Here is a 27,707-nt window from a genome sequence, read left to right as displayed (position 1 = left end):
TTCCCAAATTTCACGAACAACGGTCCGCTTCCGCTCCGGGATTCACATCCCTTCAGCCCCGGCATCGGCAGACCTATCGGCGGCGTAGCAAACCAGAGAACCCCGACACCGGCACGACAAGACTTCGGCACACGCCTTCATCTTTTGGGCTACCCATTTTCTGGCTACAGTCGGTTATGAAAGAGAAGATCCTTTTTAAAAAACGAAAAAGATTTTATTTTAAATAAGGTAAATAGAAGATGATTCTATTTTAAATTTTAAACTTTTTTATTATAATGCAAATAAAGCAAAGAAAAAAGGACTTTTAAAAATAAACGGGATGTTTTCTAAATAAATTTCTTCAAAAAGGGAGAAGAGTAAATTTATTTTTTTTAATTTTATTTTAAATGATAAGGTGGTAACAAAGGTGAATATTAATATAAAGGCTTACTCTAAAGTTTTATTTTTTTTTGTTTTGTTTATTTTTTTAAATTTTGTTTTTGAATAATTGGTCTTTTTAAATAAATGTTATTAAATTAGTAAATGCGTAAAAAGATTTTTTTTTTAACGAAAGTTGTAAAATTAAAATATTTAGAAAAGATAAGGTTTTAAAATAAAACAGGACTTTGTTTTAAAATAAAAAAAATGATTTTTTTTTAAACTAAATTTTGTTTTAAGATAAAATGAATTTTAATTTCAAACGTTTCTAAAACCGTTTATTTTTAAGAGGATTTCGTTTAAAAAAACTATAAAATAAACAATTTTCACTTAGAGTTTTTTTTAAACAAAGTTTAAAAATAAAAGATTTTTATTTTAAAAATAAAACTTAATTTATATTGTTAGGTGTTGACATAATGGAAATAGGCTTGATTGTTGACATTTACAATCCAAGTTCAAGCTCTTTTATGCCCCTTATTTATAATTTTTTTAAAAATCTGTTTTTTGCAGACCAAGTTTTTAAATAGGTGACGAATCACACGATGATTGGTGACGACTCCAAACCCTTATCTCGAAAGAGACCCTTCAGAAGATGACGTTGCAACACTTATCTTTTTCTTTTTCTTTTCTCTTTTTTTTTTTTTGTAAAAACATCACCCCATCTTCATATGATTTTTCCCCTTAAAAAATGGCCATGATCTCTCATCATGATGGATAATCTTCATATGATAAACTATTTTGTGAAACTTCAACTTAATTTGTGTATTTATTCACCACACTACGTCTGTACTAGTTTGAGTAGCTTGATCCAACTATTTGTAGTTGTACTAAAATAAATTTATTAACTACGAAAGAACTAGTAGAGCTAGGAAAAAGACCATGGTAGGAAGAAGGGTTGAGATGTATGCTCGGGATAAAGTCCTCTTATTTTAATTGGATGCTATGTATTCTCTTATAAGAATACCTTATTTGATAGGTGTTTTTTTTAGTTCAACAATGATAGAAGTCAGGAGTTGTAATTTTAAGAAAGGTAATAAATATTGTATTCACTTATCTAAATACTGATTCAAGCTTTCAAAATATCAATAAATTAGGCCCAATTACTAATGTTATTCCGTCCACTTTCGTTTGGCTGTTGATTTTCTATTTGTAGAAAACTTCCCCAAAAGGAAAGTCCATTGTATTTTTGTTACAACTTGTATATTTAAAAAAAAGAGACTTTTAATAGCTTTTCGGCAGAACATTAAAAAGTAAATAAAAAGAAGGTGGAAAATTGTGAATTTATTTATTTTGGCGCCTAATGAAAAGTTGTAGGGTTTCAATTAGAGTCATCTCCTCCCTTGTCCTTCATTTTTCATTTTCCTTTGTGCTATAAGACCCGAAAGTTGAGCCCCCATCTCCGGCTATATCCAAATGCTGTCGTCGCCTTATTGCTCCTAGACGTGAAATATGTCGCTGCTGTCCAAACGCTGCTGCTGCTTTCTTGCCCCCATATCCAAAAGCTGTCGTCGCTGTGCCGGCCATATCCGAGCGCTGCCGTCGCACTGCTAAAGCCAGATCCAAATGCTGTTGCCGCTGCACTGCTCCGGCAAGATCTTAACGCTGCCGCCACCTTCGTTCTCCTACATCTGAAAGCTGCAGCTGCCGCCACACTGCTCTCAGATCCCGCCGCCTTCCACACTCTTCACGAAATAGCGATGGGATCTCGTTTTATCATGAGAGAAAACAAGGCGGTGAACATCGAAATGCCTTTCCGCACCACCTTGCAGAGTGATGGTGCTACACCTCTCGATAATTTTGTTAGGTTTTATTTTGGCTACCTATCAATATGGATATCTTGATAAGATACTCGTGAGATTATTTTAGTTGTGGCATCTGGTAACTTATTATGGTTTTTTTTTTCTTCAGTATTTGATTGTTGCTTCTCCGCGGAAGTGGTGGAAGAAGAAGAATAGAAGGTCTATTTGGATGGCATTGTAGCACAGTTACAGAAAAACTTTCATGATGCTTCTTTCATGGTTTTTAACTTTAAGTGAAGGTGATAGGTGAAGCCAAATTTCTGATGTATGATTTATTCTCTTGTATTAGCCATATTAGAATTGCATAGGTGTTCACAAAGAATTGTCGCAAAAAACATGAATCCCATGAAATGAGCACAATTTAATGTTTTTTTAAGAAGGAAGTAGCAAAAGATAAAGATGAGAATTGTCCAATTTATATTTATAGGGAGTAACTATTATCTTCCATATTTGTCTTCCCTTTTTGAACTTAATGACCTAAATTTGTAGAAGGAGTTTACTGCTTCAATTGAGTTGGAAATCTTCATTTCCATTATCAATTGAGGAATTTCAGGAAGGCCACATTTGTTGCACATGATACTTTCGATATCTGGTTTTATATTTAGCAAAAAAATGGTTTCCTACTCTATTATGTGAATTATTTATGTTTAGAAGAAATTTGGTATTTACATGTTAAGTTTTTTGTCATGTTATTTTTCTTTTTCATTTTTTTTTCTTGGGAAATAAACAATTTCATTGATGTATGAAATTACAAACCCATTGAAAGGGAATACAAAAGCCCATAGATGAGTTACATAAGGTACTTCCAATTATACAAGAGGGAAGTGTAGCTATAGTAATGAAAAGTAGGATAGGTTTTACACAGGGTTTTTGAGGCGTGCCCAGGTGCTCACCTAAGGCGAGGGGCGAGGCGTTTTGGCCTGGACACACCTTGAATGGCGCCGAGGTGAGCGCCTTCAATGGAGCGCTCGCTTTGTGCGCCTTGGCGCCATCGCCATAAGGTGATGCGAGCGCCTCTTTGAAGCGAGGCGACTCTTTTTTTTTTGTTATAATTTTAAGAAACCCACACAAAAAGCCCCAAAAAGATGAAAAACCCACCCCCAAAAATCGAAGTACCCACCCGAAAGTCTTCCTCTTTCACCGTGGCTTCATCCTTTGCTGCTGCCATTGCTGCCACCTTTGCCCCCACTCATTGCACGATGTGAAGCCATCATGCCTTCCTTCTTCTTCGTAGACAATCAAAATATTTAGTTTCACCTATGAATGTGTATTCAGGGCGACGTAGGTGCTCGGAAAGGAAGAATTAGAGATGAAGAAGAAGAATCAAGAAAGAAGAATTAGAGATGAACAAGAAGAATCAGGAAAGAAGAATTAGAGATGAAGAAGAAGAGGAATTGGAAAAGTAGAAGAAGTACAAGAAGAATTAAAAAATAGAATAAAAGATATGGGGATTTGATGCTTGGTTGAGACTTTTCCTATTCCTTTTACGTTTTCAAGGCATGCACACTAATTTCATGTATCTTGCCATCTCGAAGCAAAAGGGAAAGATGGCAATAAATTTTTTTTATTTAAGTTAATTTATGATTTAATTTTAGTATTCTACTTAACCGCTAACTTTATTAATTTCTTTTTAAATTTAAATTTTTAATTTTTCTTAATTATTTAAGTTAAAATTTATTTTCACCAAATATTTTCACCTAAACGATTTTTTAATATATAAAATTACCATAGATAATATTTATTTTATTATTTTATTAAGTGCGCCTCATTTCACTCAGGCGATGTCTTTTTGTCGCCTCTCGCCTTAAGGCGATAAGGAGGCTTGTTGCCTTGATGTGCGCCTTGCGCCTTGAAAACACTGCTTTTACACCAAGAGATAGCTTTATATGCTATAGCATTAAAAAACGTTCAAAAGATTGTGTCTTGTCATTGAAGGTCCTTTGGTTTCATTCACCCCAAGTAGTCCAAAGAAAAGCTCGAATGAAATTATTCCATAGTTGTTCCTTTTCGTTCTTGAAGGTGTGTCCGTTTAGAGTGGCCTCAAGGAGAAGTTAGAGGTCATTAGGCAAAGCTGTGGACCAACCAAAAGTAGTGAGAATATCCTTCCGAAAATCAGAAGCAAAGGTGCAGGCGATAAAGAGATGTTGTTGGGATTCCAAGCTGTTCTTGCAAATGATGCACCACTGTGGAGAAATAGCAATGTAGAGGAGTCTTCTTTGTAACTTATCATTGGTATTGATGGCACGGTGACTAAGCTCCCAAAGAAAGAAGTTCACTTTTTTTGGGCACTTGTCCTTCCAGACAGTGTTGTAGAGGCTATTTTGGGGCACTTTGTTGCTGTGTGCGAGGTGCTTTGTGAGGGAGGTGGTGGAAAAAGATCCATTTGTCAGGGAGGTGGTGGAAAAAGATCCATTTGCTTCTAGTTTCCAGAATAAAACATCACTTTCTAATGTTAAATGAACCCATGTGAGTCGAAAACTGAGGTCTACCCATTCATTTATCTCATCATCTTTAATATTTCGCCTCCATCCTAAATTCCAGCATGCTGTATATTCATCCCAGAAATCAGAGATTGGAGCCTCCTTTCTTGTTGATAAAGCGTAAAGGAGAGGAAATGTTTGTTTAAAGGGCACACTATTCATCCATGGGTGATCCCAAAAGGAAATTTTCCTGCCATTTCCAGTTTTGTAGGCAAGCCGGTAAAAAATCAGATTTTGTGTCTTTCTAATGGCAGCCCAAGGACTTTTTGCATTCGGGTGAGATGTAGTGACAAGTTTGTGGTTCCAAGATGCTTCCCCAAATTTTGCCTCAATTACCATCCTCCAAAGAGTTGTATCCTCCTTAATGTATCTCCAATTCCATTTTGCAAGGAGACTTTTGTTTTTCAGTTTCATATTAGCAATCCCTACGCCTCCCCCTTCGATTGGTAGTTGTAAAATGACCCTTTTGAGAAGGTGCATTCCATTGTTCTCCCCATTAACTTTCCACAAAAACCTTCAAAATAAGCGGTCCAAAGTATGAGCCACTTTTTTTGGCAAAGGAAAAAGGGAAAGATGGTATGTAGGAAGGTTCGTTAAGGTGGTTTGAATGAGTGATGTCTACCGCCTTTGGAGAGTTAGGAGGATTTCCATGATAGGAGACGTTTCCGAATTTTCTTGGATCCCAAAAATATATGGTCTGTGGTAAGCTTACCACAGAGGGGTAATCCAAGGTATGTGGACAACGAAGTCCCCATTTTGCAAGCAAATTTAGATTCGAGAGATGACAATTCCTCTTCTCCAAGATTTATTCCCAAGATTTCTGATTTTTGGGGGTTAATGTTAAGCCCTGATGCCTCTTCAAAAAGCCTAATAATATTGAACATGTTTGTGAGGGAGAAGTCTTCAAATGGGGAGAAGAGAATGGTGGCGTTCGCAAATTGTAGGTGATGAGTGGCCAATGAGTTGTTTCCGTCATCAAATCCCTTAGTAAAGTTGTTGTTTGCAGCATGTGACGTAAGTCTACTATAAACATCAACAACCATTATAAATAAGAAGGGGGAGGGGGGTCACCTTGTTGGAGGTCCCTTGAAGCTGTAATTTTACCTCAGGGTCGCCCATTGATAATGATGGAGAAGTTTGTTGATGAGATACATCCCCGAATCCATTTTCTCCATGTGTGACCGAATCCTTTGGCTACAAGAACCTCATAAAGGAGGTCCTAATCAACTTTGTCAAAAGCCTTCTCTATATTTAGCTTGATAACCAGTCATTTTCTCATTTTTCTATCTCAATCTTCAATGATCTCATTAGCTATTAGAGAGGCGTCTATGATTTGTCTTCCGGCCACAAACGTTGATTATTCCTTTGTAATGGTGTGGGGCAGCAAGCTTTTCAACCTTTCTGAGAGAACTCTAGCAATAATCTGGTAGAGGCAAGAAATGAGGCTAATGGGGCGAAAATCTCCAACCTTCCGTGCATCCAGTTTCTTTAGGATGAGACAAATATAGGTTTCGTTGAGACTAGCATTAATAATGCCATTCTTAGAAAAATCTTTGAACACTCTCATGATGTCTGATTTAAGAATGTTCCAAAGCTGTTTAAAGAACTTAGTCGTGAAACTGTCCGGTCCAAGAGACTTGTTTGAACCCAATTCTTTAGTAGCGCTCCAAATTTCTTCCTTGGGCTGTTCAATAGAGGCACTTTGTTGGGTGGTGACTGGGCTCTAATCTAGTGGGGTTGGAAGAAACCTAGTGCCTTCCTTCTTTGTATATAACTTGTCAAAAAAAGAAAGAAATTCTTGTTCAATATCCTTTTCTTCAAAAAGGCTATTGCCTTATGAAGAGAGAATTTATGTGATCGAGTTCTTTCACTTTTTAGCCGCCACAATTCTATGGAAAAATGATGTGTTAAGGTCTCCCTCATGCAGTCATCTGTTTTTACACCTTTGTCTCCATAAGGATTATTCTTTTGCCACTGTCGAAAGCAATTGTACGTTGATGGCTCTCCTTTGTATGGATTTAATAGGTTGTAAGAATCCAGATTCTTCTTCAATACAATCCAATAGAGAAAGTTAAGAAAGAAGTTGATTCTTTTGCTGGGTGATGCTGCCAAAACTGGTTTTGTTCTATAGCTTTAGAACATGTTTCAGCCCTTTTAGCTTTTCAATAAAACCATGACCCGGCCACCCTCTGAATGGGGTGTTAAGCCACCAGTATTCTATCAAAGGTTTAAGAGATTGATGTTGCAACCAGACATTTTCAAATCTGAAGGGAGAAGGGCCCCATTTAGCCATGCCAAAAGAGAGTAGGATGAGGTAGTGATCCGAGGTCGGGCGATTGAGTCTCCTAACCGAAGCATTTTGGAATTTTGTGAGGAATTCTATGGAGGCAAGGAATCTGTCAATCAAAGTGAGAATATGGCTATCTCGATAATCCGACCACGTATAGAGACCATTTGATAACGGGATGTCTTGTAGCTCTGCATTCTCAATGAATGAATTAAAACATCTCATATTTCTGGTCGATCAGCGGTAGGTTGACTTTTCTTGTGACCATCTAATCGAATTAAAATCTCCTCCAAAAAGCCAGAAATTATTACAGAGGCAAGGTAGGTCTGTTAACTCTCTCCAAAAACAGGGCTTTTCTGTCGAATTCGAAAGTCCATAAACCCCTGGAAGCCAAAAATTAAAACTATTGTAAAAGGTGATGAGGATGGTTTTAAAGTGAAGAGTCCCGAATTGATGTTTGTAACATGGAAAGATAGATCATTCCACATAATAAGAATACCCCCTGATGTGCCTGATGCATCCAAGGATGTCCAGTCGATATGCCTCGAGCTCCAAAGTGATTTAATGGTGAGACGGTCAATCTTTTCTAATTTGGTCTCTTGGAGGATGACAATGGTAGGATTATGGTTGTTGATGATACTTTTGATCATAGCTCGTTTGTCCTATGAACCGAGACCTCTGACATTTCAAGATAGGATAATCATGTAGCAGATGTAGACCTGCTTGCTATGTTTGTGGAGTAGGGTTTGTCGTAGTTTATGGAAGAAGAAAGACCCGCTAACTCCCTTTTGCCTTGATTCTCCTTTCTATTGGTAAGAATCTTCTTTGTGACTTTGGTAGGGATAGGTAAAATGCCCATTCCCATAGTGTAAAGCCAAAGAGCAACCACTTGAAGATACTCAGAAGGGTGGATGTTGGGGTCAAACAAACAAGGAGGGTGTTGTTGGTCAGTGTTCTCAAAGAATCAAGGGGCCACATTATCTATTGGATGAGTAAGGGTGGTTGGAGAAGGTGGCTCAGTGGTAAGTGGATAGGGGCTAGAGATGCATTGTTCAGATTCAGAGAGAAGAACAGGGGAGTTTGTGGAGTGTTTTGTACCCGGGATAAAGAAGGTCTTTTTTTCCTCGATACTAACGGCTAGTTTTGGTCCTTCGAGGAGAAAGGTTGGGTTGAGGAGAGATGAAGTCTGTGAGGGAGAGGTTGGTAAAGGTAGATTATGTGGGTGTATCAGAGCCAGGTTGTGGCCAGAGACCAATTCAGATGGGTTAATGATGTGTAAGGGGGGAGGTGGGGGTGTGATAGGTGATGGCAAGATTGATTGAAGGGGGAGAGCTGTCAGATTTAGGTAACCTGCCGCAATGGGAGATGCACAAATTGGTGAAAAATTAGGGGATGTGTAAGGTGGTGGGGGTCTCGATAGGCTAGGGTTTGACTTTGATGTTGATGGGTCACATGGGCCAGCTATAAGATGCAGGAGTGGGGCCCAGTTGGACAGTGCAGGTACGAGGTGAGGCAGTTGGCAGTGCACTTTCTATATCGGGGCTGGTGAAGTTACATTTTTGTGAAACAACAGGCGCCGATCTAAAAAATCGGTCGAAGGGGCAAAAGATGGCCAGATCAGTGCGAACTCCGGTGGGTATGTCTCCACGGATTCCGGCGGAATAGCCCACAAAGTTTTCCGAATGGAAGGTCAATCTGTACTTTAATAAGGTTTGTGGGCGTTGTGTGAATACTAACCTGTTAAGGGATGAATCCATGCGGATTATTCTTTATTTTGATAGTTGTCTCCATCAATTCAAGTTTTGAAAGAGTTTTCTTGGCTATTTCGATAAATCCACCGCAAGCGTCTCCTATGATCTTCAAAGTACCTTTGTCCCATTTATTCAGAGGAAGATTCCAAATTTTTATCCAGCCTCCATATGAAGGAACTTTTGGAGAAATATTTGGATCGAGATGACTAATGTCAAAGAATTTCAGGTGGAATCTACTGACCTTATACCGGTCTTTAATATTGCAGAGCATGATGGCCTGTTCTTTGCCCTCACATCGAAGGAGAGCTTTATCAGCTGTGTATGGATTAAGGGTGCAGAAGAAACTGATGTGTTCTCTAAGGGCCCTTGTAATTTTGAGCCAATCGTCGTGTAAATGTTTCCTCATAACAATAATGGAAGACTCCAGCTGAAGGTCTGCTTCTAAATAGTTACAAGTAGGTGTGTTCAGAGTCCTTTTTGGCTGTGGCTGTTTGGTTAAATCAACAATCGGTTGTTCACCTTTGTCGAGGACATCACGGTAGGTAGGTGGGTGATTAATAGTGGTGGAGGGTGGTGGGTCAAAGGGGGCGGGTGAGGGTTTTATGATAGGAGTCAAGGGTTGTTTTTGAATAGTTGGTCCATTTAAAAAGCTATAAAATGTCTTCCAACCTTTTCTCTCTTCTCCAATAGGGACAAAGAGTTTGTTTAAACCTCAATTGTTGTTCAGCTTGGCTATCTCGGCAAGAGTGCCTTTTCTATTCAAAGTCTTTTCTACCCAAATGGTTTGGTCATCAATGTGGGTTTCCTTGAAGAATTTTTGGTCCAAAGGTGCAGTGAGGAGGGTGGAGAAGATATTATTTAGCCATTCAAGAGATGACCAATGAAGTGAGATGAAGAAAGCTCGATCCTTTGTGGTTTCTGAAATTCTTACTCTGCTCTTCAACGATATCTTTGGTCAATAGTTAAAGCAAAAAGTTTCCACTGAATGACGACGGGACACGAATGTAGGTAGGTGGACATGGGAGAGCTTCAGGCAAGGGCATGTTGGGTCGCCTGGAAGGGGTGGGGGATGGGGTTGGTGGGTGGTCGCGGGAGAGAGAGGTGAGAGGGCATCTTGGCGTGTTAGATTGTAGATCCATATTATTTTTATTTTGAAGTAGGATAAAAGTCAAGAAACATTCTTGTTGGCAACTAACTTGGCATCTAGCCCTTCTTTGTTTACTAATTTATATTTGTCATAATTTTGAGAAGCTTTACCATTGGTTTACTCTCAAATTTTATGATACTTTGATTTTAGAGGTCAGTCATTTTTTATTTTCTAACATCTGATATTTGATTAATCTTTCTTAAATGTGCAACAATTTGAGAAGTGCAGACCGTAGCATTGGGGTTGCAACTTCAATGTCCAGCCTAGTATCAAGCAAGCACAAAATAGTTGTCTCTAGCATCAAAAGCTTCTGCACTATTTTTCCTTAAGTTTGTACTTCTTTACATGCACTATTTGGTTTTTGATTCTTATGTGGTTTTCTTTTCATCCCATCTGGATTTCATTTTATCGTTACCTAATTGGCAACTATTGCATTATGTTCTAGTTTTGCTTCAAAATATTTTCTGATAAACTATAGTTTTATTGTTGTTTCTTTGGGATTAGTATTTTCATTTAGCATTGTATTCTTTGAAAACATTTATGGGATCCCTTTCCAAACATAAAAAATAAAAAAACATTACTAGGATAATAGTAAATATTTGTTGTGATTTTTGAAAATTTCCACCATCTTTTGTGTGTAATATTCAATTCCTTCTACCTCTGTAATAACAAGTCACAAACACTGAACTTGTGTAATCTAATGGGCTCTCTTGTAAGTGTCATTCTATTTCTCATATGATTGCATTTGTATAATAACTTACACTATTTTTTATATTCACGTTGTCTTGTGAATTTATTTTCTGAAATATGGAACAATATTGTATTTTCAAGAAATTCATAATCAGGTTGGTATTGCTCATAAGGGCGGTTTAATGCCATTATTGAAGTTTCATGATTCAAAAAGTTGTTCTTTGCACATAGATTTTGGACACATACTAGAAAGGAAAGACTTTGTTACTTCTTCACTTAGATTTCTCTTATCGTGACCTTGTTTATTGCTCCGTTAACTAGTACTTTGTTTACAAGGGTTGATCATTGTTTTAAATTCTGCTTGTAATTTGGAACTGTAGTACGTTCTGGTTATCGAAAATGAATAAACATGATTTTCTCTTCTTCAACTATATAATATTCTACTTTTTTTTTTAGAAATAATAAAATAGGTCTTCTCTCCTTGTCATTAAGGACTCAAAATTATAAATTTATAACATTTATTTGTTGCTCGGTAGAATTTATGACCTTATTCTTTTCTTCTTGCAATTATTTCTCAAATATGTATTAATTTGCAACTTTACTTCTGAATTTGGATCTACTGTTTTTTATAGTATTTATATGTGGTTTGGAACTATGTTAAAAGAAAATTCTTTCCTGGTATTGAATTGCTAACATTTGAATGATTATATTGAGACCTAGACTAGTACTAATGGTTCAGCTTCTTATTATCATTATTTTTGCATTCTTTATAGAGTTAATTAACTCTGCATTTGGTCTTCGGGTTAGGGTTCGTGTTAATATTATTAAGACATCTTTTAATGGCATTGACTAGGAGTATAACCATGACATATCAATATGTCAGTGTAAACTGTGATGATTTTGTTTATGATGTACAAGTTAATTACATGCTTCTCATTGATGGTATGCCACATTCTTTTATTTGATTCTATTTTGTGTGTGTATATTTATATTGATTAAAATACTGGGTTAAAGTCTTGGCATTGTAGTATTGTTTTGATATACTTATGTTGCTTCATTTTTCTTTTGGGGACATGTTAATTTCATTTAATTGCTGTATTTTAATGCTAATATTTCACCCTTTTTTTCCTTCTCTCATATGCTGTAAACATTCCTTTTTATTTTAGCATAACGATGAGTGTTCATTACTGGTTGGACTTTAGAATTAGCATTTCCTACAAGTTTCCTACAAGTTTCAATATTGAAGTTTTCTTTTGAGAAGTAATGGACATGGTGTTCTGCAATTTTTTCTCTTCTTATATTTCTCTACTGTGCCTGAACAAATATGTTGTATTGCTTTATGTTTTTTTGTAGAGAAGGACTGGATGACATAAAATTTGGAGTTCACAGCAAAGTTGATTTGTATGCCGTCTCTTTTGTTGAGACTGTGCCAAAAACTTGACTGGCATTATGCTGAACGCACACACTAAGCGTGGTAACAATTCTATAGATGCAAGCGCACACCTGTCAGAGTAATATAAAATGGATGGAGTATCCAAGTATCGATCCTCAAGGACTTCTAAATAATCTCCAAACTCTAAAGTTTTAATGTATAGTGAACGTTGAAATGAGTGATTTTTGTAAAATGGGAAGTGGTCACAAATAATGGTTTTGGATTTGGGATTTGGTCTTATAATGGTAAAACGTAGCCCGAATTACTTCAAGTTAGCCAACAAAGAATCAAGGATACGCTGAGGACGGTATGCAGTTTACTTTAGGAACCAACGACTACGCTTTTCACTTGACTTATGTCTAAGCAAGTTCAAAGTCCTAAGACATTCCCTAATATGTCTATTATGAGAGATATCTTAGTTTTAGGATGGAAATAGTCGCAACCTCGGGTTAAGGTCCTATGTCTAGGCTACTTAAGCGGAACCCTTATGTCTAAGGCGCTCCTCTCCTCGGTTTAACCACTCAACAATGCAAATAAGCAACCTGTTCAGTATTGACTTGTTAAGACTTACAGTGGCCTTCTCTAAATCCTAACTTTTTGGGAAAACATGTTGAGTAATGAATGGAAAGCAAAAACACTACTTCTTAGCAACCCTTTTTAGAAATAAAAGGCTAACTATCCATAACCGGGCTATAGACGGGAATTTAGAAAGACATATTGAAGAAAATACAGCAAGTAAAATGGTTGAAATTGGAATGCATACTAACGGAGAGTTTTTATCGGGATTGAGAGCTTGGCCCTTCTCTTTCAAGCAAGGGGGAGTGTCACGTGCTCTTTCCTCCAAATACACAACTCTCTTAACTAAAAATAAAGTAAAGGCAAAGGGAAGATAACCAAAGTGCTGGATTTTTATATATTTGAATAAGTAGAAAATAACTAAGTACAAATGGAAACAAAACAAAGCTCAATAAAGGAATGTAAAGTGCTCGGGATTTAAAAACGAAAAGCAACTAATGAAAGCAACTCAAAAGTACTTAGAAAGCAACAAAGAAACACTAAAAATGATCAAGAGAAGGAAGCAAGGCTTGATCCATTTGGTGGAGAAGCTGCTGGAATTTATAGCTGTGCAGAATTGGTTAGGTAGGTCCTAAAACGATGGTGAATCACCCATTTCCAACTCCTTTGACTGACTAAATCGTGCTCAAACTGATAGTGGCACACTTCTTCTACACGTATACATCGGTTGGAACCACCAAAACGCATTGGAAGACGCGTTTCATTAAGGGCAAAGTTGGAAGAAAACCAGTTTTTCTGCAGGCACGCAGGCGCCTGGCGCCTCCTGAGGTACTTTTCCTTCTTTTTGCTTCTTTTGATTAATTTCCACTCCCAAATGGTCCTAAAATGACATAAATATAATATAAGCCAACCAAAAACCATCATATATGAATTTTGCATGAATTGGAACTCAAACGACCGAGAAAAAGTCCGAAACAAAGTTAAAACATAGTAAAAACAGCATCTAAAACCTTCTTTTTACGCATGTAAACAAGCGTAATCACACCCCCAAACTTAACTTTTTGCTTGTCCTCAAGCAAAACTTAGCAACTTTAATCAGCTTTCTAACACATGGACAAGGTAAAGCAAAAGCAACCGAGTATGGTTCTTCACACCCCCAGCCATGGACGATGTACGCGTATGGTTCTTCAAATGAGAAAGGATGTGACGCGGATGTGCTTCTCCTCACCCCGTATGGCATGCATTTTGAGTATGCTCTTCGCTTCAACTTCCGTACTTCAAACAATGAGGCAGAGTATGAAGCCTTGTTGGCCGGGCTACGCATGGCAAGAGGACTTGGAGCCAGCCACGTTCAAATTTTCAGTGATTATCAGCAGATAGTGAATCAGATAAAAAAGAATATCAGACAAAAGATTCTCAGATGGAGAAATATCTAGGAAAGGTCAGGTCGCACCTCGCCCATTTTCAAGCCTATGAAATTAGCCAGATTCTGAGGTCATAGAACTCCAATGCCAATGCCTTTGCCAAATTAGCGTTAGCCTATGAGACCGATCTGGCGAGATCGTTCCCGGTGGAAGTCTTGGACAACCCTTCCATTTTGGAACCGGAAATGATGGAAATTAAATCCCACCTTCCATCATGGATGGATTTGATCAGGGGCTTCCTAGAGGGTAATATTCCGGCAGATCCAAAGGAAGCAAAAAAGATGGCGCGGAGAGCAGCTCCATACATACTCCGAGATGGAACATTGTATCGACGCCACTTCTCTTTGCCTCTCCTGAAGTGTATTTCCAAAGAGGATGGAAATTATGTTCTTAGGGAAGTTCACGAAGGGGTCTGTGGCAATCATTCAGGGGCCAGGTCCTTATCGGCCAAGGTCGTTCGTCAGGGTTACTACTAGCCTACGATTGATCAAGATGCGAAAGAGTTCATGAAAGCGTGTGATAATTACCAGCATTTTGCGAACTTCATCCACCAACCTCCCGAGCTGCTGACGTCGATCTTAGCTCCAGGGCCCTTTGCACAATGGGGAGTTGACCTAATTGGACCTTTCCCATTAGGCAAGGGGCAGACCAAGTATGTTGTTGTAGCCGTGGATTACTTTACCAAGTGGGTCGAGGTCGAGACACTCTTGACAATCATGGAGGCTAGAGTCACGACCTTTATTTGGACAAACGTGGTCTGCCGCTTCAGCATACCCAACGCTATTGTGACGGACAATGGCAAACAGTTTGACAACGTCAAGTTCAAAGACTTTTGCCTCAAGCTCGAAATCAGTTACCTCTGCTCGTCCCCAGCTTACCCTAAAGCCAACAGACAAGTAGAGGCGCTCAACAAAATCATTAAGCATGGCCTTAAGCTACGGCTTGATGCCAGGAAAAGACGGTGGGCCGAGGAGCTGCCTGAAGTACTCTGGTCCTACCGAACTACGCCTCGGGAATCCACTGATGAATCTCCCTTCGCCATGGCCTTCAGTTCGGAAGCCGTGGTGCCCGTGGAAATTGGAATGCCAACCGAGAGGATAGACTGCTACGGGCATGTTAGGAACGAGGAAGGGCTACTCATCAACCTCGACCTCCTCGATGAAAAAAGGGAAGCATCCAAACTGCATTTAGCAGAGTGCCAAAATCGAATGGCAAGGCACTATAACTCGAGAGTCCGATCTCGGAGTTTTCAAGTCGGACACTTGGTCCTGCGTAAAGTACAGAAGCATGTCGATACGTTGGAACCAAGCTGGGAGGGGCCATTCAATGTCAAGGGCATAGTCCGACTTGGGACGTATATGTTGGCTTATCTCGAAGGAAAGTTACTCCTGCACTCATGGAACGCAGAGCATCTGAAGAGATATTGTTCTTGAAATATTAAAATGGTCCGAAAATGATTCAGACTTGTAAAAATTTTTAAGGAATAATACCGGTATTAGACTCTGTGTTATTTAATTTCATGCCTCCTAAGGGCGTGAGTTTGATGTGAAATTAAATGGGGGCCAGATGTGTATTAAGACTTGGGAAATTCGAACCTTTAGAACTTACGAGTTCGAGGTGAGATGTGTATTAAAACTTAAGAAATTTGAACCTTTAAGAACTTACGAGTTCGAGGTAAGATATGAATTGAGACTTGCGGGTATGAAGTACGAGGCGGAGTAAAACAGGTGAATTCGGAATGTCGAATGACAGACTAAAAAAGATAGTTCAAAATGTGATTTTATATTAATAAACGAAGTTTTGGCTGAGGTGTATAGACCTGGTGGCCAAGTACAAAAGATTAAAAGATAAAGACGAAAACAATGAAAGAGAGTGGAAAAGCCTCAGCTGCTTTCAAGGTGCGATCCGAGCTCGCCCTGGGACTCAAGGATGTCTATCTCTTGGAGTCTATCATCCCAGCCTCTTGGGAGGAGTTCGCACCAGCAGTTGGAAGGAGAGCCCTGTCAAGTTCATGGGAAGAAGGATTCGCATCATCGCCCTCGTTGGGCCCGACATTGGACTTGAGCTCCTTCAAACATTGCTCCACGAAGTCTTGGGGGCCGAGGATCCCAGTAGGACCCGAAGCCCACTTCTCTGCATACCTAAGCTTGATGGGTGCGAGATCGATGTTGGGAGCCACTTCCTGGATTCCCTTCATCAGGAACCTAAAACCAGCATTGCTGAAGTCTTTAGCAAAGTCATCGAAGTTAGGATGCTTGCGAAATGCCTCCTCGAGGAGAACTCCATTGCTGAGTTTGGACTCTTCTAGCTCGAGCTTAGCCTTCAGTCTGTCACCTCGGAGTCGCGAACCTTTATCTTGCCCTCTAGGTAGTCTCGAAGGCGCTCGAGGTCGTCGTTCTGCTTCATCAGCACGAATTTCTCCTTCTCAAGGGACTTAGCCACTGCATGTGCACCCCTAAGGTTCTTCAGGTGCCGAGCAGCCTCCTCTTGAGCACTCATGAGCTCGGCCTTGTCAGCTTCAGAGGTAGATTTCTATGCTTGAACTTCAGCTCGGGCCTCATTGAATTCCCTTTCCAGGACCGCGGCAACTTCTAGTGCGGCCGAAGAGGCTTCCCGTTCCTTCAAAGTCAAAAGCTCGCGCCTATCAAGCTCGACCTTCACCATAATAGCAGTCTGGCAAGCCGCAGCATGAACCTATGGGCATGGGCATGGGCAAAGGGAACCAAGTGTTAACATAAAAATTAATTCTACAAAGGCAAAGGAAGGCAATCAAGGTCTCACCTCGGCAATATAGTCCAATAATAGTTCGATGGCTGACCCGGGAGCGCTGACGAACTTGGAAGCCCTTCTCCAGCAGCGGTCTAAGCAGGAGCCTGACATCTCCATGGCTCTCTCCCTCACCCCCAGCACTAGATGGTTCGACCTTAAACTTCATTTCGATGTCAAAGGTGCCATCCATCCTAGCCTCGGGGTCGTCAACTAAGTCCCCAAAAGGACTAACCCGCCGCCTGGCACGCACCTCCCTCACCTCGTCCTCGGAGTGATGGGTCTTGCGCCTCTTCTTCTTGGACTTCTTGGGGGAAGCCTTCCTCCGAATCTCCCTAAGGGGAGAAACTTCAAGGACTTCTTGATCTTGAGATGCTCCAGCCGCAGTCGCCTCTTGTGTCGGAGCGGCTTCGTGCCTGACCTCAACCACCTCGACCTCGGTGGGAGGGTCAGCGATAGCAGGGCTAGGTGCCTCCTTGTTCTTAGAAACCTGCCCAGCACGTCGGCGCTTGCGCCGAACATCCTGGGAGAAGCTACAAACCATGGCTGTAAAGAAGAATACTTGTAAGTTAAGTGCAAGATACGAAAAGCATCCGATGTAAAGCGTAGAACATCTAAAAGGCAACTAACTTAGTTCGGAGTTTTGTCTTCGAGCTTCAGGTGGGGTTAAGAGAGGATTGTAATCAAGCAATCCCGAAGCGAGGAGAAGCTTGTCTGTTATAAGGGTGCTGATTTGTCTGCCGCTCTTGAACTTACTATTGAAAAATTTCAAGGCGTTGAAGGTCGGCTCGGAAGGTTGGGGAATTGGCCGAATAGCAACTAAAAACATCAAAGTTATAAGTTAGACAAAGAAAGGAAACAAGTGAAAGTGAGTAAAAGACTTCGCTCCTTACCTAAATTCCCAAACCTACGAAGGACATTGAAGAAACGCAGGTCGGACTCGTTCCTAGCTAGCCATGTGCCGGAGGCGAAGAACCACTTCCCGACCCATTTCTTTATGGAGGTCGGACCTTTCAAAATGCCTCCCACACCCTTTCTAGCACAGAGGTAATACCTCCCTAGCTTCATAGAGATTTTTTTAACTTCGAAGCAAGCCAGAATCTAGTCAACTCCGAGGAGGTCCAGATCGTCCACCTCCTTACACCATAACCAGAATAAAACGGCTAAACCAAAACCGACTCCCCATCCATTGGGGGCCACTTGCGTAGGAGCTAGCCTAGTTCGAACCAAAAACTCCTGCGCCAAAGGGTTGATGGGAAGGCGGAAGCCGTACTCAAACATTTTTAAGTAAAGGGTTACTCACCCTTCAGGTGGATTATCAGCTCGTTCCCCTTCCTCGGGAACCTCAAGGATGATGCATCCGGAATGTTATATCTCCTACGAAGGGGGCCAAGATAGTTCTCAGGCATTTGAGAAGGGAATTCTAAACCTTGCCCCAAGGTTGAAGTATCGCTATCATCCCCATCATCCTCTAAGAACCTAAAATTATCTATCTCCTCCTCTAGCTCGGAGTCTAACCTACTGGCGAACTCCTCTACGGAATCGACCCTTTTGGGTGAAGGGTCCTGATTCCGAGCTGCCCCACTAGACGAACTACTATTACTCGGGCTCGAAGGACAAGAAGACGTCGACATGACTTTGAAAATAAAATAGAGAACTTAACAAAAGAGAAGGAACGAGACTGACCAAAAGATTCTGATCTGATGAGGTCGGACTCCAAGATTTCATAAATCGTAAAAAACGGAAACAGAACCTTGGGGGTATTTATAGCAACCCAAAATTCAATTTAGGCCGCACACGTGTCCCAAATTGGACATCTCAGATCGGAAGAAGTCTGAACGTCAGAGGTAATCAAGCGTACATCGAACGCCGGTTCCGTTTTCGAGGTTTCCCAATGGTAACATTTATCATGACGACCTCGGAAGTCACCACGTGAATCAATTTCCCTAAGAGTAACAAACTTCTCTGCTAGGTCGAGATCAAAACCAGGAGAGAGGGGGCCAATTTTTGGGGATAAAATATCTCATTTCCATGTGGAGGACGGGGACTCGTCATTGAAAGAAGATTCAGAGAAACAAATTGAGTGAGCTCCATCTCGGAGATCCGAGATGGAAATATTGTCATTTCCTATTAAGGAACCAACCAATTATCTCCAGGAAAGTGTCCGAGCTAGTTCGATCTACTCGAACCCGACACATCCGACCTCAAATCCGACCAAGGTAACTGCCTGTCGTAACCCTTGTTGGAATCTAAAATTATAAATAGAGTGCCTCATTTCACCATTAGATATCGAATTTCTCTTCGAACTTAATATTGAGTCCGAGCTGCTTACTGATTTGAGCGTCGGTGATTTCGCTCTCTTGTGCAGGTGTTCCCTTCACGTTACGGGTCGGAGCAAGGATCGGATTCGAGCTAGATTGACGTTGTGCAAATTCTTGGATAAACACAATTAATTTAGGTAAGTAAACTTTTTAAATCATTTTATTAACTTAAATATATAAGTTTTATTAAAAAATTAAATATATAAAGTATTGATTAAAAATAATTAATTGTAACTGACCTGTTTTCTTAAACAAAAAACAATTGTCTAATTAATGGTAAGTGACATGTTTTTCTAAAAAAAAATAATAAATATAATAATAATACTAATAATAAAATAATAAAAAATATGAATATAGTTATAGACATGTTTTTCCGGTGTTTTGTAAATTTAAAATTGAAAAATAATAATAAAATAATACTTTTTTTTATAGATCATAACTTTTTAATATATATTATAGATTTAAATTAAATATATAAATTACTAATTAATAGTAATTAATGCTAAGTAGCATATTTTGTAAATTTAAAATTTTAACCGCCTAAGATAGTTCAAAAGTGTTTTTATCGTAAGGTAATATATTATGATTATAATTATAAATTACAAATATAGGTTGATATAGGTTACATAAGATAAAATAATTCAAAAATATTTTTTAAATATTGTTGTCTTTTAATATATTATATAGATTAAAGCTCGACTTAAATATGAAATAAAAAAATTAATAGAATTATTTATTTATCAATATAATTTTATTTTTAAGTAAGATTTTTTTTAATCTTGTAATGAACATGTTTTCTTAATTGAAATAACTTTGGGACCAAATGTCATCAATTATAATAATTTTTCAAACAAAAAATTATGATAATTTTTTAAAATTTCACTTAATTCTAATATTTGGTTTTTTTAGACGGTCAAGTCTTTTAATTTGTCGAACATTTTTATTTCCTTAGTTAAAACAATAAAATATATTCTTTTATTTCATATATGATATGAATTTAGTATCATTGTATCTATTTTTTCTTTTTAATATTGTATTTGTTTAGTTGCTCATTTTAATTTTTAAAAATAAATTTATTTATTAGTTTTCAAACAACATATTAATTTTTTTATAACAACATTCTGATATTCATTTATGGGTAAAAAAAAAATTAATTCAATACGGAATATTTATTTATTTTTTAATAAACAGATGGTTATTTTCTTTCCCTTATAATATTTAGCATTATTTATAAATAAACATTGTCAACTAGATTTTGAAATTACTAAAATTTACCCTGGTAATTTATATTTATGTAATATTTTTAGTTCTTATTCAATTATATATAAGTACGATGTTAAAAGTAGAATTTTTGATAAGTGTTATTTACCTTTGCAAAAAATAAAAAATAAAAAATGATAATTGTTTGATATTTGACCTTTCTTAGGAGTATTTCAATAGATTTTTCAATTGGTCATCTTTAAGAATAAAATCAATTATAATATTTTGAGGGGTAAAAATTGAACCTAACTAATTGACACGACCCGTCCCTAAACAACTAATTACGGAGTCCATGGTCAACTTCTTCCTAACTTTGATCTGATCTTTGACTAACAAGATCTGAATGGATTATTAAAAAAATAATACTTTATAGAACAACCATTTTTACATCCATTATAAACATTCTATTTTCCAACCTAGTGAAAATATAAAACTTTTTACAAGTACACTACATATATGCACAAAATGATATATAACATTTGTACTATTCTAGGTGGCCAAAGCTGATCTACTTTCTCCTTGAAACTCAGAAACTCAAGTACAACCTGGAATAAAAACATATGATAAAAAGTGAGCTAAAAAGCTCAGTGAGTGGTAAATTGATAAGAAAATAATCTCATAAAAATTTTTTTATAAACAACTGGAATTCAAGTTCTTAAAAACATTATACAAGCTCTTAAAAACATTATAGAACTCGAGTAACATTATAAACTTGAGCAACTAAAAATTGAGTAAACTTTCTCTAGTCGAACTTGTAACAACAATTTCTTTCTAGACAAACTGAATTGGCAACGCTCCAAAGTCCAGGATGTGGAATCCGGATTTGGCCCTAGTCGCCCCGGCATTTTCCTGCATCCCCGACGACCTAATCACGCCAACTTCTCAATCTGCTCTAAAAGCAGATTCTAGAAACATGTAAAAATATTCTTCTTCAACCATATAACAAGCCAGTGAAAACACAACACCACGCATATTTACAGTCAAGAATTCTACAATTCTAGGGACTCACTAGCTTTAATCTATAAAAACTTACCAAATTTCAATTCCAAAACTCACTAATGTAAAGATTCTTCTCTCAATTTCAGCAACTTGAAAACCTAACTTCAACCCTTTCTTCTCTCTGTTCCTCCAAAACCTAACTTACCATATTTCTTTTTTTTTTATCTCTTCCTTTTCACTTATTTCCTTTTCTTTTCTTTTACCACATGTCACATACGTGTCAACCAAAAACAACTCCCCAAGTTTTGTCTCCTTCTCTTTTTTTTTTTTTTCAAAGAAATCAATGACCAATGCGTCCTTACAAAATATTACCTCCTTTTTATAATTTCGTCCTCGAAATTCACCTACAACAACCAGTGAAGCAACTAAAGTACTGAATACGCAACTGATCTTGACTTTCCCAAGTTGCCACTTTTACTGCTTAGTTTCTACACAAAGCCTTAACCAAAGGAATAACCTTATACAGCAGTACAAGTTTTTTCCTATCTAAACCTACATCGGTTCCTCATTAAAAGACATATTCTCATTTAATTTCACCGTTTGCAATTCAATAACATTTGCTATGTCCGAATCATACTTACGCGACATACAACATGAAACACGTCATGAATTCTAGAAAGCTTTACAAGCAATGGGAACTGATATACTATTGATTCAACATGCTCAAGAATCCCTTAGGGAACTATGAATCTTGTAATCAACTTTCCTCTAATACCTAAACTCGATGCATCCTTTTAAGATGTTTATCGAATAAAACTTTCTCATCCACCATAACTTCCATATTTTTCTAACACTTAACAACATACACCCTTGTCAATCCTTTGCCATTTCCAAAATTTCCTTACTTATCTCAACCTTTTCTATAGTAACTACACAAGTTCTTAACCCCATTAACTTTCTTTCTTCAAATTCATTCCAACAAATCAGAGTTCGACACTTCTCTCTTTATACCAACCTACCAATATTGTTTTTTTTTTCCTGCAATGCTATATACATCTGTGTGCTCTGTAACCAAAGCTTCATCATCTACCTATAAAGTCTGCTCATTGACCATTTTTTTTTTATTTTTTTACTTCTTTCTTCATCTTAATCAACGTTGCAAACCCAAGTTGGGCTTCTATTGTTCTATTTTTGAAAATAAATCTTATCTGGAACTGGGCCAATAAAACTCCCTAATATTATCTTAAATGGAACGACTCGTACCTCTAACCCGTTTCCAAAACAAAGGGTCTGCCCTCAGTGGGCTAACGGATCCATAAATTAAGAAAAACCTATTGTTCGTCCAAAACCAAAACAACGAATAATCTCAATAAATAATATCAATAGTCTACCCGAAACTGAAACAAAGTAATCCCTTTTACAACAACAATAGTAATAATAAATAACGGACAAAAGAAGACGAAGTCTAGTCTATGGCCAACAACCAATTCCCATACACCCCGACAATCGAATCACCCCTCAACTATCGTAGACTTGAGTGACGCAGCCTAGGTGGCCAAGTCGACCCATGCCATCACCATGGCTAAGGATTCGGTCTGCACGTACTACTACGCTCCTAAACTCGCGTCGACTCAACACCTCATTTAGATGTGGGTAACTTGGGTTAAGTTTGAGTGGGTGTAGATTTGCCTCAATTGGATTTTAAACGGTCAAGGGTAGATGCTCATGCTGCAAGGCAAGTTCTTGCAAGCGTTTTCGCAACGAAGAGAACACACCTACTGATATTGACGCGGCTGTGAGGCGTGTAGACGCTGCACCCGAGGTTGCCGACCTCCACGAACGTCAAACAATGATGCTTACCCCCAGAAAGCACCCCGCGTTGCTGCTACCGCGGCGAAACATCGCTGCTGCTACCACGCACCACGTCGCGTGCGTCGTTGTTGTTACCGGAGAAGGGGCCGTGCCGGTCGTCGGGTAGGAGAGCTCGTGGCTGGGCGACGAGAGGTAGAAGGAGCGTGGGCGGTGGCTCACGATTGGAGAAAGAATAGGTTGCTAGGGTTCCCTTCTCTTTTTTCTTGTTGTTCTTTCTTTTTTTTTTTCTTTTTTTTTACCTCTAAAAAGAAAAAGCCCATTTACCCACCCTTTGACAAATAGAGCCCATAGGTAAAAGAATTGTACTTTCTATTATTTTTTTCGTTAACTAAGGGATAAAACTCACCACCACCACGTACCAATTACAATAAGGTAATAAAATTTAAATACTTAAAAGTAAATTTTCGACTAAAAACTCGTGGCTAGAGGTTAATCTTACCTGAGTAATGCGGGGCGTTACAGATTTTCCCCCTTCAAAAACTTTCGTCTTCGAAAGTTCACTAAGCAAACAACTCTGGATATTTGGCTGAGATCTCATCTTCCCTCTCCCAGGTAGCCTCCTCCACTTGGTGATTTCTCCACAGGACTTTTACCAAGTCAATAGTTCGGTTCCTCAGCACCTTCGTGTCCCTGGCTAAGATCTTTATGGGTACTTCCTCATAGCACAAGGTCTCATCTAACTATAATGGTTCAGGGTCCAGTACGTGAGAAGGGTCATGTACATACTTTCTCAACATAGACACATGGAACACGTTATGCACCACAACTAGAGATGGAGGCAGAGCCAACCGATAAGCAATTGGGCCGATGCGTTCCAAGATATCAAAAGGGCCAATGTACCTTGGACTGAGCTTCCCCTTCTTACCGAAACGTAGTACTCCTTTCACTGGTGCCACACGAAGGAAAACATGGTCACCGACACTAAACTTCAACTCTTTTCGTCTATTATCGGCATAACATTTCTGCCTGCTTTGGGCCGTCTGCATCCTCCCTCTAATCCTTCGGATAGCCCCATTAGTCTCTTGCACCAGCTTTGGTCCCAACAGGACTCTCTCTCCAACCTCATCACTAGTGAACTGGAGATCTGCACTTTCTCCTATACAGAGCTTCGTATGGGGACATCCCAATTGTTGCCTGATAACTGTTGTTATAAGCAAACTCTATTAAAAACAAATGCTTGTCCCAAGAACCCCCGAAGTCTATTATACATGCTCTCAACATGTCTTCTAGAATCTGGTTCAAACGCTCAACCTAACCGTCAGTCTTGGGATGGAATGCTGAACTAAAGTCAAGTTGGGTTCCAAGTGCCTTATGTAAACTTCGCCAAAACATTGACGTGAAGGGAGAATCTCGATCTGACACTATGGATACTGGTATGCCATGTAGTCTCACTATCTCCTGCAGATAAAGCTCTGCCCACCTCTTCACTGAATATGTGGCCTTGCCTGGTAAGAAATGGGCAGGCTTTGTCAATCGATCCACAATCACCCAAATCACTGTGTACCCTTTGACTATTCTTGGTAACCCTGTAATGAAGTCCATAGCCACGCTGTCCCATTTCCAGATAGGTATGCTTAAAGGTTGCAACAATTCGGCAGGCCTCTGTCTTGAGGCATTCACCTACTGGCACGTCAAGCACTTACTAACAAACTGGGCGATTTCTTGCTTCATATTGTGCCACCAATAATGCTTCTTAAGGTCTCTGTACATTTTGGTACTCCTCGGATGCACTGAGAATGGGGTGTTATGAGCCTTGGTTAGAAATTCCTTCCTTAAAGAAAAATTTCTTGGCACACACAACCTTCATTGACAAAGAAGGGCCGTATCGCTTGAAACGGTATAGTCCCCTTGACCGACCATACTGAAACCTTTTGTTTAAGCTGGGATCTTTCCGTTGGGGAGCAATGATTTGTTGCCTTAAAGTGGCTTCAACTGAGAGTTGAGCTAACACTGACAATACATCCTCCACTGCTACTTCCACTTCGAACCGATCTAGCTCATCGAGTACTGGACCATGGTACCCCACCAAGGATGCTACGTTCGTCGCTTTTCTACTAAGTACATCAGCCACCATGTTTGCTTTACTAAGATGGTAATTGATCTCACAATCATAATCCTTTACCAGCTCTAGCCATCTTCTCTGCCTTAGGTTGAGTTCCCTATGAGTGAAGAAATATTTTAAACTTTCGTGGTCCGTGAAGATTTGAATCCTTTCACCATAAAGATAATGTCTCCAAATCTTCAAGGCAAACGTTACTGTGGCCAACTCCAAATCATGGGTAGGGTAGTTACGCCCATGCACTATCAATTACCGCGAGGCGTAGGCAATGACTTTTCCATGCTGCATTAAAACACAACCCAAGCCTCTCCGAGAGGCGTCACTGTACACCACCAAGCCTCCTGTTCCATTGGGTACGGTCAGCACAGGGGCCGTGACAAGTCGCTCCTTTAGTTCTTGAAAACTGTTCTCGCACCCGTCACTCCAAGCGAAGGTGGCATTCTTACGGGTAAGCTGAGTTAGCGGTGCTGCTAAACGGGAGAAATCTTGGACGAACCTCCTGTAATAACCAGCTCAAGAAAACTACGAATTTCTGTCACTGTGCGGGGTCTTGGCCAACTACTGGCTGCCTCCACTTTAGCTGGGTCCACAGCGATACCCTCTCTGGTGACTATGTGACCAAGGAAACCCACCTTTTTCAGCTAGAATTCACATTTCGAGAACTTTGCATACAAACTTTTTCTCCTCAAAGCGGTCAAAACTTGTCTCAAGTGCTCTTCGTGATGCGCTGTTGAATTCGAGTAAATCAAAATATCGTCAATGAACACGATCACTGACTGGTCCAAGAGATCCTTAAACACTCGGTTTATGAGATCCATGAATGCCGTTGGGGCATTAGTAAGTCCAAAAGGACATCACAGTGAATTCGTAGTGCCCATACCTAGTCCTGAACGTTGTCTTAAGTATGTCGGCTCCCTTAATCCTCAATTTATGGTACCCCGATCGTAAGTCTATCTTCGAGAACACCATTGCCCCTTTTAGTTGGTCAAAGAGATCATCGATGTGAGGGAGGGGGTACCTGTTCTTTATGGTCACCTTATTCAACTCTCGGTAATCGACACAAAGCCGCATAGAGCCATCCTTTTTCTTTACGAAAAGCACTGGCGCGCCCCATGGAGACACGCTTGGACGAATGAAGCCCTTGTCCAATAACTCTTCCAGTTAAGCTTTGAGCTCTTTGAGTTCCGCTGGAGTCATACGGTAAGGTGCTTTCGAAATGGGGGTTGTTCCCAGAAACAAGTCAATGCAAAAGTCCAATTCACGAACTGGGGGCAACCCCGAGAGGTTTTTAGGGAACACGTCATGGAACTCGTTGACCACGTGGACGGAGTCGATGCTAGGTGTAACATTATGAGTGTCGACGACACTTGCCAAAAAACCCCAAGCACCACCCTGTAGGAGATGTCTGGCCCTCAATGCCGAAACTATCCTCGGGACCCCACCTGTAACCCCTTTAAACATAAAGCTCCAACCAAAAGGCAGCTGGAACGAGACTTCCTTCTTTGAGCAGTTAATGCTGGCTTGGTTGGTAGCCAACCAATCCATGCCTAAGATGACGTCAAAATCCCTTATGTCTAGCTGAATCAGTCTTGCCCCCAATTTCTGTCCGTCAAAGGATAACCAGCCTACTTTCACCATTTGGCTAGAAATCATAACTGAACCCGACGGTGTAGATACTAACAACAAAAAACCTAACGGTGCTAACTCAAGGTTCGTTTGACGAACAAATGCAGTGGAAATAAAAGTCTGACTAGATCCCGAATCAAACAATACATAAGCAGGCGCATTACATACCAAAACAGTACCTGAAAGACAATGCACGAATAGGGACATACACCCCGCATTCCTAATCTAAGATTAAGGACAATAGAAGTACCTGTTACAACAGCTTCGGCATTCGTCACTTCCTCCCGAGTAAGCGCAAAGACTCGAGCCTTCTGGTTACCCTCCTGCGTCGGCACTGCTGAGGGGGCCTTCTGTCCTAGCCTCTGCACGTTCGAGCCCGTCATAAGACACTCCCTCGCACGCCCCCGAATTTCACAACACTCATGGGGTAACGTTGTTAAACTCCCAATTCAGCCTTCTTCCTAGTAAAGAAACGTAACGCAACAAATACAAGAATTAAATGGAACAACTCGTACCTCTAACCCGTTTCCAAAGTAAAGGGTCTGCCCTCAGTGGGCTAACGGATCCATAAGTTAAGAAAAACCTGTTGTTCGTCCAAAACCAAAACAACGAATAATCTCAATAAATAATATCAATAGTCCACCCGGAACTGAAACAAAGTAATCCCTTTTGCAACAACAATAGTAATAATAAATAACGGACAAAAGAAGCCGAAGTCTAGTCTACGGCCAACAACCAATTCCCATACACCCCGACAATCGAATCATCGTCAACTATCCTAGACTTTAGTGACGTAGCCTAGGTGGTCCTTCCACGGTCAAGCCTCCCCATGTCATCACCATGGCTAAGGATTCGGTCTGCAAGCACTGCTACGCTCCTAACCTTGCGTCGACTCAATACCTCGTTTAGATGTGGGTAACT

General features: G+C 39.5%; 3 protein-coding genes across 3 annotated transcripts; 1 reads left to right on the top strand and 2 right to left on the bottom strand.

The window, feature by feature from the left end:
* The first annotated feature begins 13,688 nt into the window (after positions 1-13,688).
* On the top strand, positions 13,689-14,419 carry LOC148209128 (uncharacterized). Its single transcript, XM_088117421.1, has 2 exons — positions 13,689-13,898; positions 14,021-14,419. The coding sequence occupies exons 1-2, from the start codon at positions 13,689-13,691 to the stop codon at positions 14,417-14,419; spliced, it is 609 nt and encodes a 202-aa protein (XP_087973547.1).
* Positions 14,420-23,601: 9,182 nt separating this feature from the next.
* LOC148209127 (uncharacterized) lies at positions 23,602-26,231 on the bottom strand. Its single transcript, XM_088117420.1, has 6 exons — positions 26,041-26,231; positions 25,414-25,659; positions 24,903-25,311; positions 24,473-24,650; positions 23,863-24,242; positions 23,602-23,781 (listed from the first exon to the last, which is right to left on the bottom strand). Exons 1-6 carry the CDS (start codon positions 26,229-26,231, stop codon positions 23,602-23,604), a joined length of 1,584 nt encoding a protein of 527 aa, XP_087973546.1.
* A 90-nt stretch (positions 26,232-26,321) lies between these two features.
* Positions 26,322-27,169, bottom strand: LOC111021593 (uncharacterized). The gene is made up of 2 exons (XM_022298607.1): positions 27,037-27,169; positions 26,322-26,965 (listed from the first exon to the last, which is right to left on the bottom strand). The coding sequence occupies exons 1-2, from the start codon at positions 27,167-27,169 to the stop codon at positions 26,322-26,324; spliced, it is 777 nt and encodes a 258-aa protein (XP_022154299.1).
* Positions 27,170-27,707: the final 538 nt, after the last annotated feature.

The sequence above is a fragment of the Momordica charantia genome (genome assembly GCF_013281855.1).
Source record: "Momordica charantia cultivar OHB3-1 chromosome 9 unlocalized genomic scaffold, Mcharantia_2.0 BLBB01000009.1, whole genome shotgun sequence".
Taxonomy (NCBI): Eukaryota; Viridiplantae; Streptophyta; class Magnoliopsida; order Cucurbitales; family Cucurbitaceae; genus Momordica; species Momordica charantia.
Note: the sequence above shows the minus strand (reverse complement) of the source record. Positions and strands in the feature narration are given on the sequence as shown.

What these genes read in the sequence shown, in the direction of transcription:
- LOC148209128 (XM_088117421.1), top strand. Translation starts at nt 13,689, where the DNA reads ATGTACGCGTATGGTTCTTCAAATGAGAAAGGATGTGACGCGGATGTG. An exon ending in TCAGTGATTATCAGCAGATA is followed by an intron (nt 13,899 to 14,020) that starts GTGAATCAGATA and finishes CTGAGGTCATAG; the next exon opens with AACTCCAATGCCAATGCCTT.
- LOC148209127 (XM_088117420.1), bottom strand. Translation starts at nt 26,231, where the DNA reads ATGCGGCTTTGTGTCGATTACCGAGAGTTGAATAAGGTGACCATAAAG. An exon ending in GTCATTGCCTACGCCTCGCG is followed by an intron (nt 25,312 to 25,413) that starts GTAATTGATAGT and finishes TTATGGTGAAAG; the next exon opens with GATTCAAATCTTCACGGACC. An exon ending in TGCCTCCATCTCTAGTTGTG is followed by an intron (nt 23,782 to 23,862) that starts GTGCATAACGTG and finishes GAACCATTATAG; the next exon opens with TTAGATGAGACCTTGTGCTA.
- LOC111021593 (XM_022298607.1), bottom strand. Translation starts at nt 27,169, where the DNA reads ATGACGGGCTCGAACGTGCAGAGGCTAGGACAGAAGGCCCCCTCAGCA. An exon ending in TGCCGAAGCTGTTGTAACAG is followed by an intron (nt 26,966 to 27,036) that starts GTACTTCTATTG and finishes ATTGTCTTTCAG; the next exon opens with GTACTGTTTTGGTATGTAAT.